Source organism: Paroedura picta, chromosome 3 (genome assembly GCF_049243985.1).
Source record: "Paroedura picta isolate Pp20150507F chromosome 3, Ppicta_v3.0, whole genome shotgun sequence".
NCBI lineage: Eukaryota > Metazoa > Chordata > Lepidosauria > Squamata > Gekkonidae > Paroedura > Paroedura picta.
The window spans coordinates 155,336,854-155,350,801 of record NC_135371.1 but is presented as its reverse complement, the minus strand read 5'-3'; the positions used below and the strand labels follow the sequence as shown (position 1 = coordinate 155,350,801).

At 50.0% G+C, this 13,948-nt stretch overlaps 1 protein-coding gene across 5 annotated transcripts in view; it reads right to left on the bottom strand.

Annotated features, from left to right (window-relative positions):
- Positions 1 to 89: 89 nt before the first annotated feature.
- The window catches only part of DGKA (diacylglycerol kinase alpha), a 95,277-nt gene continuing 81,418 nt past the window's right edge, over positions 90 to 13,948 (bottom strand). For all 5 annotated transcript variants that reach the window (XM_077328814.1, XM_077328816.1, XM_077328815.1 and 2 more), the window contains 13 exons: positions 13,327 to 13,425; positions 12,375 to 12,476; positions 10,407 to 10,480; positions 9,377 to 9,451; positions 9,065 to 9,150; positions 8,824 to 8,913; positions 7,252 to 7,412; positions 6,646 to 6,710; positions 6,252 to 6,342; positions 5,603 to 5,801; positions 5,274 to 5,394; positions 4,528 to 4,588; positions 90 to 4,184 (listed from right to left, as the gene is read on the bottom strand). In XM_077328814.1, the coding sequence (XP_077184929.1) occupies positions 4,086 to 4,184; positions 4,528 to 4,588; positions 5,274 to 5,394; positions 5,603 to 5,801; positions 6,252 to 6,342; positions 6,646 to 6,710; positions 7,252 to 7,412; positions 8,824 to 8,913; positions 9,065 to 9,150; positions 9,377 to 9,451; positions 10,407 to 10,480; positions 12,375 to 12,476; positions 13,327 to 13,425 (1,323 nt within the window). In that variant the 3' untranslated portion in view covers positions 90 to 4,085. The remainder of the gene's footprint in view (positions 4,185 to 4,527; positions 4,589 to 5,273; positions 5,395 to 5,602; positions 5,802 to 6,251; positions 6,343 to 6,645; positions 6,711 to 7,251; positions 7,413 to 8,823; positions 8,914 to 9,064; positions 9,151 to 9,376; positions 9,452 to 10,406; positions 10,481 to 12,374; positions 12,477 to 13,326; positions 13,426 to 13,948) is intronic.

Genomic DNA, 13,948 nt, shown 5'->3' with positions numbered 1-13,948 from the left:
CGGCTATCTCCTTTTTCTTGTTGGAAATCACCAGGCTGCTTTTACTCTTGCTGGGGAAACATACATAGCTATAATTTCTCCTAGAAGAATTTGGGGGGGGGGGGAGGGAGGGACAGAGAGACTGGTCTTTAATAAGAATATGAAAGGGTTCCCACATTAAAATCGCAACCACCCTGAGTGCATTGGATAAAGCTAGTTGTTAAAAACAAACGTGAAACCACACTGTGATGGATTTCTGGCCTTGGTCAGTGAGGCAGGGCTCCATCCTTTGATCTGCTCCTTCTGGGGTTAACACCTGCCTCATCTGCTGACATCCCCTTCCTACAGCTAATCTGTGTTTTCTCTCTTCAGTAGGTGGTAGGATTCTATTCTAGAGCATTACAAATACCAAGCACTCCAACTTCAACAGCACTTCCTGCTGTCCTCCTATCTCTCACAGGCCTATTCCTGGCTAGTTGCAAGCCGAGCACTGGAGAGCCAGTTTGGTGTAGTGGTTAGGAATACGGACTTATAATCTGGCATGCCAGGTTCGATTCTGCACTCCCCCACATGCAGCCAGCTGGGTGACCTTGGGCTCACCACGGCACTGATAAAACTGTTCTGACTGAGCAGTGATATCAGGGCTCTCTCAGCCTCACCCACCCCACAGGGTGTCTGTTGTGGGGAGAGGAATGGGAAGGTGACTATAAGCCGCTTTGAGCCTCCTTCGGGTAGGGAAAAGCGGAAAAATATCAGAACCAATTCTTCTTCTTCTTTTATAAACCTGTCTGGAACATATGCATGCAATAAGTACCCTGAACTAGGTAGCCCAGGTTAGTCTGATCCTGGCAGATCTCAGAAGCTAAGCTGTGTCGGCCTTAGCTCATACTTGAATGTGAGGCCACCAAGACGTCTAGCTTTGCTAGAAAGAGGCAGGCCATGGCAAACTGCCTCTGCACATTTCTCGCCTTGAAAACGGTATGGGATCACTGTATGTCAGCTGCAACGTGACAGCACTTTCCATCAGTATGCAAGACCCACCGCACAGTGCTACTTCCTCGTGTCCATGACATGCCACGTCATTTACATCAAAATGTTTTCTCTCACCTTGGCCTTTCACTAGAATTCTGCTCTTCTGTGTGTGTGTGTGTGTGTGGTGGGGGGAGGCATCATGTGATGTAGCTTTCAAAATGGCTTGTCAGATTTAGTCACACTCCTGATAAGTGTAAAACTGTCACCCTTGTAGGATTTGTCCATTCTGATTTTAGAATCCACAGGTCAATTTTGTGTGCATGAACACATCCCATGAGCTGGAAAACCATCATCTCCCTAAGCTATCTTCAGGAAAGACACCTGGAACCCACAAAAAACCAATAGATGCACTTTTATTGTGCTAAGAGTGGTAAATGGGGAAAGGGCTTTAGGCATTCAGAAGTAATATTTTCCTTACATTTGCATTCTGTCCTTTGTTCGTCAAGGGGCATGCATGGAATTTCACACTGGCTTCCCAAATGGGTGCCAAGAGTTAAAAATCAGTTTAGGGGAAATCACATTGCACTGCAGCCATAGGGAACAAAGTCTTCAACGACTCCTCCTTTATGGCATAGAATGAAAAACCACCTCCCCCTCTCTGGCGTTCACCAAAGCAGAGCAGTCCAACCTCAAAACTACACCGGAATTCAAGATGGTGTCTCTTCTCAGTCTAAATCCAGGAGGATGGGCTTGCGGCCCTTCCCCAAACCACCACCATTATGGAAAAGCTATCCTGGCCCTCAGCCCAATCTGAAGCTTGTGCTCCAAAGATGATTGGGAGAAGCAGCAAACGGACAGAGGATGACTTTTTGCATACCCGATAGGATAAGAGCTGCCTTGGGTACACACGCCCCGTGTGTGTTTGTTATGACTAACCGTTTGCTCAGGCCAAGCTGCTCACTCTCTTAATGCTCCCAGGTCTTTCCTGAAAAGCTGAAACAAGCCTCCAGTAATGTGGTCAGTTTGGTGTGGGATCTATTTTCTCATAAACAGCACACGTGCTCCTTCTACTGTAATGCCCAGTGTAGTTTTGGAATTGTTTGTCAAAACTGTTTCTCTTTTTAAGAGGAAAGGCTAGGAGAATAGCCATACATGCTTTCATACAGACCTTTGAAGAGAGGGCAGGGGGGAAGACAGTGTCCTTAGGAATGAAATGGAACAGACTGATCAAAACTGCCAGACAATTCCACTGCTCTGCTGACCTATGCGGCACCGAACAGGCGTCAATAAGGAATCAGAAAGTGGAGCAATCCGTTTCCCCAAACGGAGCCGTCTCTCTTAGTCCTGCATTGCGAGTCGAAGTCACGTGAATACAAAGAAGCCATATTAAAACCATTATCAAGCTATAGTGGTTGGATCAGGACCAGTACCACTGCAGTCGTAAAAGGGGAGTTCCGCCACACCTCTAGGGACACAACACTTCTCAGACAGAGGGTCTCGGTATCGCAAACAGATCTATGAGCAGACCAGGGATGCAAAGTGACCAAGAATGAAACCCATTTCTTATTAAGATCAGTGAGGATCAAAAAAATGGCAACTGAAATAAACTGTTGTTTCTGCTCCTCCTTACATTGCTGCCTTGCAGGCGGAGGAGGCGAGGGATCTCCCTCAATACAAGAGTGGCGTTCCCATGGAGGAACCTACCAGTGACACATTCTGGCTCCAGGAAAAGCAGGAGCCGTGAGCTGCAGGAGCAAAGATGCTGGGCTGCCCTTCAAGTCCTCGGCTTGCCTGCAGCGCAATGCCTGAGCGTTCCACAGGTGGAGTGGCCGTCGTGTTGCGCAGTTACCCAGCAAGCGTCCCAATGTGTGCATGCAAATGTGTGAGAGAAAGCAGAAAAGGTTTTGTTTAAAATTCCCTCTGTCTAAATTCTATTCCCAAAAATCTGTTGTGAGGGCACCCAGCTTTGCTGAGCTGTTGGGATTTTGAGAAAGGGAAGCAGGGGCCACCCCAAGATGGCCCCAGCTCCCCAGGGCAGCCAAACAAAATGCTGGCTAGTTGTGAGCCAAGCACCGTCCTGCGATGGACTGGATCCTCCCAGCAACCATGGAAGAACCCTCTTGCCTCTGATGGGGTGCAGGAAACCGGGGACTGGCTCTTTGCCTTCAGGAAGAGAGGACTGGAAGAAGCAGCAAACGGACACTGGGCAACTCACTGGCAGGAGCCGTGTCAGGCACTGCTGGGCTAGTGAACGCTTATTGCTGGGTGTGTGCACAGACTCAACACATTTGCACATGCACTTTTACCAGTGCAGTGTCCAGGCCTGGCCTTAAAACAGGGGTAGGCAAACTGCGGCCCTCCAGATGTCCATGGACTACAATTCCCATGAGCCCCTGCCAGTAAATGCTGGTAGGGGCTCATGGGAATTGTAGTCCATGGACATCTGGACTGGACAACTGGAAGGCCGCAGTTTGCCTACCCCTGCCTTAAAGTCTTGGAACCCCACAGCCCAGGTATTTCGCGTGAACCCCATATTTTAAGAAATCAGATGCAACAGAAGGGGGGAAAAAAAACACCCTACCCTTTATTACGCTGCTGAGGCACTTCTGATAACTTAACTGAGAGTGGAGGGCTCGGAACGGAGACGCAATAAATAAAAAGGGGAGCGGGGGGGGGGGAGTGCAGCTGGTGCCGCCACAGTCTCTCAGTAGTTACCTCAAGTGCAGGGGGTGGAATCTACCAGGCACGAGCTGGCAGCTTAGGGGGCCACGGGGCAGGCTGGGAAGGAGGAGTTGGCATCGGCAGGGGAGGAGGGCGAGAGGGCAGTCAGGCGGCCTCACTGAGGGGGCAATACTGTACATGGGGGCACTGCAAAGCCTACGGGGCAGAGAGCCTTGGGGGCTCCACCCTGGGCCAGGGGATTGGCAACGCCGGTCTGTGCGGCAGAGGCTGCTGCCCCTCCCCTGGCCATGAACAAGGCAGCAAGGAGTGCCGTCCGGTGCGCTCAGTGTCGTGTGGCGATGGCGGAGGAGGGGTCTCCCCCCAGCGGTGCAGGACGCGTGACCTCCCAAGCGCGGGCCCAGAGGCTGCGTCGCCACAGAGGTGGCTGTTCCCCGACAGGCACCGAAGCGCCTTCAGGGCTCCTGCGGTCCCTTCTTGAGGCCAAAGAAGCTGGAGGATCGAGGAGGCGGTGCGATGAGCATCGGGGCTTGGTTCTTGTGGGTTATCTTGATCTGAAAACGGGCAAAAGAAGGCAGGCCTGAAAACCTTTCCCCCTTCCCTTCTTGATCCAACTTCACCTGGCTGCGTTTCTTTTTCGATCAAGGCAAAACACAGCGTTGAGCAACAGGGGGAAATCTCTCGGAAGCCCTTTCCCATCGCACCTGCCATCCCTGTCCCAGCAGGTAACTCGTTGCTCTGCCAGCATCCTAACTGGACATCCATCTATTAACTTGGAGGGGTTGGGGAGAAGTAAGGGCTGGATAAGGCATCGTCAGGCTGGGGGTGAGAAGCCTGCAGCCACCAGGTTTTTATGCTGCAAATGCCCACGGTGGTCCCTGTCCTGTCAATGCTTACCGTGCACGGCGCTTGCATCCAAGGCTCTCCATCGATCTGCATGGGGAGGTGCTTGAGGGTCCTGCAAGGGACAGAAACTCAGTGGAGGGAGGGAGGGAGGGAGGCTGGCGCAAAACCACGAAGGCCCAGAGTTTCAAGCCAGGATATAATCTCACTATCTGATGAATGAGGTGTGTAGATTAAAAAAGGTAAAGGTATCCCCTGTGCAAGCACCGAGTCATGTCTGACCCTTGGGGTGACGCCCTCCAGCGTTTTTATGGCAGACTCAATACGGGGTGGTTTGCCAGTGCCTTCCCCAGTCATGACCGTTTACCCCCCAGCAAGCTGGGTACTCATTTTACCGACCTCGGAAGGATGGAAGGCTGAGTCAACCTTGAGCCGGCTGCTGGGATTGAACTCCCAGCCTCATGGGCAGAGCTTTCAGACTGCATGTCTGCTGCCTTACCACTCTGCGCCACAAGAGGTACCTAAATTCTGATGCTACCACACTGATCTCTGGCTTCCTGCTATGGCAATCCGTACTAATAATAGTATTTACAAAGTATGCTGAAACATTATTGCTTCAGATAGTAAGCAATGATCTGTCGCAGACTGACAGGGCAGCCCTCTGCAATGCTTATTTGGCCCCCTTTGGGAAGGTGGTGGGCAGGGCCAGTGACCTGCAACCTCATCCTACCACGGCGTTCCAGGTGGCAACTGCGAGAGGAGGAGGAGGACAGGCTGCCCTGGGCAGATGGGCCACTCACCGCAGGTTGATTTCAGAGCATTTGGCCAGCCGCTTGCCGGCGCTCTTCAGCCCCGTGTAGATCTGTCCCATCTCGATCACACCTTCCAAGCCAACCACCTCCATGCGCCAGTCACTCAGATCTGGGGGAGGGAGGAAAGAGAGGACACTGGGATGTATCCCAAGCACTGTGAGTTTCCTCTTCCCAGTCCTCTCTGCTGGGACTCCCAAGAATGCCAGACAAGCCTGGCTGATCCAGCCCAGCCTGCCACCTGCAAAGCTCTGCTCTACTCCCAGCTTGCTACCCTCACGTTTCGTGGCCCAAGTCGCCCGCTCCATCGCTCAGCGCACCTTGCACGCAGTTCTTCAGGGTCTCAGCATCAGTGATCACCTGGGGCTGCGCCGCCCCCCCTGCTGTGCTCCGGGCTGCTGCCTCCCCCAAGGGTCTTTTGGTCTCGCCCCAGAGATTGGAGCCGCCGTGCATGCTGGGAATGTTGAGAATGGCCACGCCAGAAAGTGCTCCGCTGAGGTCAAGGGGCTGCCCGCAGCACTGGGGGAGTGAGGGGAAGAAGAAAATGAGCGGCTTGAACATATTGAACGTCCCCAATGCAATCCCTCATTTCAAACAACACTGAGATGGAAGACCAGATGCTGCCCAGGTAGAGGCACAAAACATGGAAGCTGGAGGGAATATGATGGTGCTGCCATATAAGGGATAGAGGTGGGGACTATGGTTATTTTTAAAATGGGAAACACTGGAGCTCCTGATTAGCAGCCATACTATGGATGCCCTAATCCCTAACGTGGGGTGGGAGACTCCCGGTTGTTTCTGGGTACTTCACAATAAGGAAAAGGCAGTCTGCACATGCTCACTCTCTTCTACATGGGTCTGAGGGTGCAAATTAAGCCACAGCAGAAGTGGCTGATCACTGAAGACTCCCTCCCACCCCACCCCCGCCACCTACACCTGCTCAGCTCAAAGGCCACGAGAGAAGTTCACCTCAACAGTCAGGCACTCCTTGAGCTTTTTGCATGTAGCAAAGATGGTCTCAGACGTGGCAAACTCAAAATACCAGAGTTTGTTCTTCATCCTGTTCAGGGTGGGAAGAAAACCACACAAGAACACGTGGCACGATCCGGCTGCTGGAAGGGAGCCCCACCTGCCACCTACACAGCCCATGTCTATTCCCCAAAGTACTACCCAAAAGTGACAGTGTGCCAACGAAGTCATGAACCAAGGAAGTCCCTTTCTAGAAGAAGAGCTTCCTGATGAAGCAGCTAATTCCAGAAAAGGCCATCGACGGAGGTTTGCTGACTCTAGGGCAGCAAAGCGAGTGCCAGAAGGATTCTAGCTGGAAACCAGGGTGAGGGGTCCTCCCACCTGCTGGTCTCACCTGCTGTTGAATTTCTCTGGATATTTCTCCCTCATGACGTGGAATCGATGGGCGATGGAGGCATCCTAGAGAGAGGGGAGGAGGAGAGAGGAGGGGAGACAACTGAGCACAGAGTCGCAAAGGAGGGGGCTGGGTGTGCGTGTGCATCTGATCCCCACATCTCAAGCATCATCACTCTGAATTCCTTCAGTAGAACAGCCTAAAGGTCATAGAATCATAGAATCCTAGAATTACAGAGTTGGAAGGGCCCATACAGGCCATCTAGTCCAACCCCCTGCTCAACGCAGGATCAGCCCCAAGGTCCTTCTCTCTCTCAACTGTTTAGTTCTCAGTTCTGCTCAGTCCTCTGTTCCACCATGTGCTTTTCTGGTTTCAGCCTTCCCAGACCCTGCAAGCCTCTCTCTCTCTCTCTCTCTCTCTCTCTCTCTCTCTCTCTCTCTCTCTCTCTCTCTCTCTCAGGTAGGGCCATTTATTGCAAGAGTGTGTGTTCCACCACTCCTGTTTCTCACAGTACATGGGCACAAGAGGGAATATCTGCTCTCCAAAAAATTCAAACAAGTAGTCGTTCCACCCCTTGGATTTTCCCTTGCCCTTCCTTATACTTACGACACCAATTGAGAAATAGTTGTTGATGATCTCGTAGGGGACAGGATCACCCTTCTCCTCGGGGTTATCAGGCATCACCTGCACTGACCAACGATCCATCTGCAGGATGTTGCTGGCCTCGATGTCCTTCAGTATCTTCACCAGGTTTTCACCATCATAACCTGTGAAGAAGTGGGTGCATCAGACAGAACAGGAGCAGGAGGATGCGCAGTCCGTTTTATTGGTCATAGCCTTAGGCCACAGCAAAAGATTACAAAATAGATGCACAATGTGGACAAATTTCCAATACAGTCATAAGACTGCATTCATATTAAGTTAGCAAAATAATCATTAGTCACAAATCTCACCCTCATTTCCTTTGCAGCTATTGCAAAAAGGGATACCTTGTGAGTGACATGAGGGTCAGTATCTGAGATGCCACAGTGAGGGGCGGTATATAAATGACATGGATGGATACACACACAAACACAAAAACACAGTTTATCTACATCTGTCAGTCCATTGTGCACCACAAGGAAACTTACCAAGAATTTAGATCTAGGATCTGCTGTATCGGATCAGGTATTTGCACTCAGGTATGGTGTACTTTTTCACACACCAGTTCAGTTCTCTCACACGAGAACATTTGGGTTGCTAGTACTTAGCCCCCAAAAGATGCCCTTAAGTGTTTCTGGCAGGCTTCTTTCATGCATGGTTCTCCTCTTATTTTTCTCGAATTTATAACCTGCCCTTTCTCCAGGGAGCCTGGGGCAAATTATACAGGGCCATCTCATTCTTCTCTTCTCACAACAGTTCCGTCTGACAGATTATGCTAAGGGGTTCTTGGCTGAGTTGGACACTGAGGATACCAGAATCCAAGGCCAACGCTCTGCCTGCTCTTGTAAACTGCATCGACGAAGTGTACTGAAATCAAATTGCAGGCACAGAATATAAAATTGTAAAAGAAGCACAAGTGGTACCTTACACCAACAGCTTCACATTCAGAGCCTAAAGCCACAGACAACAGCTGAGAGGTCCTGTAAGCTAATTAATCATTTGTTTCATGGCATCCACGCAAGTGACCCATTGCGCAGGCATTGCCAGCATGATGTCTATGGGTGCCGTTGCACCTCTCAAGAGGTAGCTATCGAGGGTTTTCAGAGGGTTAGTGGGACCAGCTAGGGCTTCTGCCCAGCAAGACCTCTGATTGGCCCCTGGAGATCTGGTCTTTGACAACATTCCTTTGGCAGCAGCTGCCACCACAGCACAAGGACCACCACCACATTGCGACTGAAGATAAGCTGTCACGGACATCTAGTGGCTGGCTCCACCTCCTGCGGCAGCTGTTTTATGACAGCCATCTTGTGGCTGCATCCACCCCATTGTGCCAGGACTCCAAAGGTGCTCGCAGGATCAAAAACACTGAGGACCCTTGACGTGGACCAAATGATCCTTCTTAGGACTGAAAGAAGAATGCTACATGGCTCTGAGGTCTTTGCTGAGTCCCACTGAATGAACCCATCCATTTCTAAGCAGGTGGGGCAGGCAGACAGACTGGAATACACTGAGTGGTTAATGCTGGAATTTACTCACCCCCTCCCCAACGAAGGCAGCGGGCCAGATCATTGCCCGTTCCTAGAGGCAGCACAGCCACCGGAGGCCGGGTTGGTAGATTTGCTTTATCTGGAAAGAAAAGGAGAAGGCCAAACTCTAAGGCTGCGCAAGAACAAAGACGAAGAAGGCCCTTCTACGTGATCTTTTGAGCTTCCAAACTGACTATCGTAATCCATACAGGCTGAGAAAACTAGGCATTTAATGTCTCTTGAGGACCTACCGATGGCATCCAAGATCCATCCCACTGTGCCATCACCACCACAGACCAGGATACGGAAATCTGGCACATCCCGGAAAAAATTCAGCCTGAGGAAAAAAAATTGACCAGCTGGTGTTGCAGATGCCCCCTTACTTCTAAATTGCCACCCAGCCCCGGCTAAAGCGCTCAAGTGCCCACCAACATGCCAGTGCTCATTTCTCTCCCATCAACACACTTCTTTTCTCCTCCAGCCTGAGAAGAGAGGCTTAGAAACACAGGCAAACGCCCAACAGGGAAATCAGGCTAATATGCCCCCAGTTCCTTGCTACTCACCCTTGTCCGGGCCCCCCCTTCAGTAAGTTGTAGACCTGCCGTGGGTTAAGGAGATATTGGAATTTCCGCAGCACCCTGCCAGGGGAGATGGGACAGAGGCCGCTAATCAGAAGACACCCCCGCGAAGTTCACAAAAGGCTCTTTGCCACATCTGTTCATTTCTGGACAGGATTACAGATGACTGAATCCCATAAACCAGGGGTAGTCAAACTGCAGCCCTCCAGATGTCCATGGACTACAATTCCCATGAGCCCCTGCCACCAGGCAGGGGCTCATGGGAATTGTAGTCCATGGACATCTGGAGGGCCGCAGTTCGACTACCCCGGCCATAAACTAAGGATGGCTACCAAGCAGTCTGCAGATGAGATCCCCCTCCCCCCTCCCACTCCTGCTCCATCCTGCACGATTTTATGAGATCCCTGTCAATTTAAATCAGGTGTGGGGAAAGATTGGCTCACTGCTTTAAGATTGGCTCACCTGTTGTAAGAGACTGAGACAGTCCATACTTGGATTAATACCTTTCTAGCTGCGAGGCCTTTATTGCAAGCAGGTACCACCTCCTAAGACTATGTGTGTGGGTGCTGCACAAGACACTGAGTCTCTGGAACGCTGTTGGGGGACTAAAATGTTCCCAGAGAATACAGGCCCTCCTTATCACTGACCGTTGCCGAGATTCTACTTTTTGTGTAATATTACTGATCACCAACTCTAGAAGACGGTAATAAATGCCACACAACAGTAATTTGGGGGCCTGCTTTAAACATTACATTAAAAAAAACACACACACAGTTTTACAACACGGGGCTTTAAAAGATCTCCATCGAGATCCCTTTTGCACAATGAACCCCAGATCGATTTAATTCTGAAGGCCAGGGACACCCCTTCTGAGGAGGAAGTGCCTCAGAAGAAATGATCACAAAGCGGTCCTACATCTAAGCATCCAAAAGCAAAGCTGACATGGACGTCTCAAGAAGAGGGATTTCCCTAGCCCCCCCTCCCCTTTAAGCATCGGACGCCGTTCCCCTCTCACCTCTCTCCCTGTTTCCCACCACTCTTGGGGTTGACAAAGACAAGCAAGGGGTGAGTGTCAGGCACTGGGATGATCTGTGGAAAGAGCCATGGGAACAAGAAAAGGTTTGGAACAGCAGCAAGGTCAAGGGCCAAATCTGGTTGTCCAGGACAAACTTCAGAAGGGTTCAGCAGGACAAGCAGGGGGGTCACAACACAGGCTTACAGGTTTAACAGGGCAGGGCAAAATTTGGATCGTTCCCCATCACTCAATTGTAGTTCTTCCCTTTCCCACGGGACTTGTTTTGAGAGCACATTTTGCATCTTTGGACCCATCAGTTTTATAGTCATTATAATTTTGGTTCCTGTCTCTTAGCCTCCAACCAGCTGTCGGGATTTTAGTTCTCCAAGGCCCTGGGAATCTCTTGCAAGAGTGTTGTGGCATGCCACACAGAACTCTAATTCCCAGGGGTCTCTGGCGGAAAGACGATGATAGGTCTAAGCCAGCTGAAGATACAATCGGAAGGAGGAAGGTTCCAAACAGCAGTGACTTAAGAGTTTGCTGTTTCTGCATCACGAGGGGGAGCCCTTGGGCCTTTTATGCATTCCCAGAGAAGGCCTGCTTGGGGAGGGAAGGGAAGGAAGGAAAAGAGGATGGGAAGCGAAGGGTCGTCATGAAAGGGCCCAATGAAACATTACATACAATCATGCACTACTTTGCCCACCCAACGTTTTGTTCCGGCCAAAAGTAGCCTTGGGAAGCTATGAGGTTGAATAGATGGATGGGGAAGCACAGAATTGATTAACGCTTTCCCTCTGGCTGTTTTCCCCATTAAAAAATCTCCCCCCTCTCAGCATTATATCTCTTTTCCTCTGTAGGTGTCAAAGTACTATGTAGAGTGAAATTTGGGGTGAACAGTCAGGGGGAGGAGTTAAGAAATTTCTCACCTTCCTACTCCTTTGCTAAAATCACAGCCGCTTTATGATGCATTAGGCTGGGGGGGGTGTTCCTTTACATTTGACTGCCTCTGAACATCTGGTCTCCTCCAGAGTAAGTCAGGCAAGCGACAGCTTAAGATGGAAGACTGTCAGCCTCAGTCTGGGGTGGGGGGGCGATGTTTTTCATATGCAAGGCTCAAATGGGTTTAAATATTTATTATTTATTAATTACATTTGTTTCCTGTCACTCCCAGGCTAGCTAGCTCATGGTGGGTGACATGATAAAACCCCACAGTAAAAATTCCAGTTAAAAAATCCACCCTTACAACCCTCCTGGCAGCAAAATAACTGAACACCCAAACCCACTCCCCATCCCTCAGCTCAATGAACCCCAATTGCACCGGTCTCATCAAATGCCTGGTGGAAGAGATCCAGTTTACAGGCCTTGCAGAACATTGACAGCTCCATCAGGGCCCTCGGCTCTTCCAGGAGCTCATTCCACCAGGTTGGGGCCAGGACCAAAAAGTCCCTGGCTCTGGTCAGCTACACTTCTCATGAACCAGGAACCACCAACAGGTTTGCACCCACAGAGTGAAGAGCCCTGTGGGGGGCATAAGGTGATAGGTGGGCCCTCAGATATGTGGCACCCTGACCACGGATGAGCTTAAAGGTCAATACCAGAACCTTGAACTTGATCCAGAACACAGCTGGCATAAATCTTTATTTATTTTTGCTTAAACTTTATTTGTGCTAAAACTGGATACGAAACCCATGTTGGCAACAATGTATATTCAATTTCCAGGATCAACAACTTGCACATGTGACACAAGTTACACAAGGCCAGTTTGAATGGGCTTCGTAGCCCCGTGGTTGAAAACACTCAAAGGCTTAGGGAAGTGTATCTATTGCCTGACCTTTCTCCCATGGACAACTAGATGAGTTATTACTATCCTATGCCAAATAGCAAGCGGTGTTCAGATAGCACAGGGCAAAGGTTAATGGGGACAGGGGAAATTTGGTAAGACCCCCCTCCTCATGACCCCCAGCTCACTCGTAATGCCTGTCCCTCAGGTGTGGTAAAGGGCTGAGCCGGCTCTTCTGAAGGGGTCCCGGGGGTTCCGCACACTCCATTCTTCTGACTGTTCTGTCTCTCCTGGAGCAGAAAGGGACAAGCATCAGAGCAGAGCAGACCACAAACACTCCTGAGCAGACTGACTTATACTCCTAAGGAAGACTACCGGTGGCCCTGAGGGCAGGGTGTTGTTGAGGCAGAGTTTGCATATTCCTATGCCCTCCTTGTGCAGTTTAATGATACGTGGATAATCCGACAAATATTCAAAGCATTGTTCAAAAATTGCTATGGTCCACAGGAACAAAGGAGAAATAGGATACACACCGTGGGCCCTTGGCAAAAACTGAAGTGAATCAAAACACATCCATTGCAACGGTTTATTGTGCTAAAGCTGAACTACATATTTGGAGTCCCACTCCACTTTTTCCAGGGTTCAGCGCCAAGAGCTCTGAGAATATACAAAATCAGGCAATTAAGAGCCCAACTGCACATGTCATCTGCCATGCTATCATCATGGGGACTGGCAACCATGCATTAGCTGCAAGTTCCCTGTGGGTACCCAATTTAAAAGTGTCACAGGGACCGAGTTCAGCATGATGTTACCACGGTTGGGACAAAAGTCAGGCTTCTTAATGGCATTTCAACGGGGAATTTGCAAGTTCTTGTGGACATCTGATGGCAAACATAACCTGCAGTCTGAGCCGTAGAGCTCACAGGCAGGATGTAAACACTGAACACATACATTATGGGCAAAGACTACTCAACAACACCGCCTTCAAATCTCTCAAAAGGCATAGCTTCTGCACAGGTCTTCAGATCAGTGCACATTTCCATTGTCTGTGTCTGTTCTGTGCAAATGAGAGTATGTTTGAATATCTGTGTAGTTGTCACTCTTGAGTGTTCTCCCTATATCCCAGTCCTTTGCTCTCACCAGCACAACAGGGTAGATGGCTGAAGGTGGCAGAATATGGTCCCTGAGAATCCCGCAGTCACAAGTTGAAGACATGAAGGGCAGGCACTCATCATGGATCTATGGAGAGTAACACAGCAGGAATTTTTCAGAGGCCCAATGCCAGGCTGGGGCCCCTAATGCAAGGGCAAGTACAGAGATTCTACCCAAATCCTCAAGCGCAAACCTTCCCTTCCCCCAAAACACCAGTTCTGGAGTACAGTTTACGATTTTTGCTCTCTCTATCAAGACAAAAAGCTGCTCTCAAGTGGGTCGCAACACAATCATCGCCTACACCTCAAATTTTCACAGTAAGGAGAAGCAATGGCAGTTTCTTAAACTGGGGCAATTTCTGCACTTAAGGCAAGGGCTGATCATGGGCTATGTTATATCGTTCTGAAATTAGGCAATGTTATGATGCTGCCTAATTATGCCTCTTGCCTGCGCAGCTTATATGCTTTTTGGTGACTGAATATTCCTGGAGCTCTTATTTCTAGTTGGTCTCTCTGTTACAAAGGCTACCTACTTACCTGCCCACCAACCCAACACACCCACGCACTTGATAAATGTGTGCTGCAGTGAACAGCTAACATTTTGTGAACAA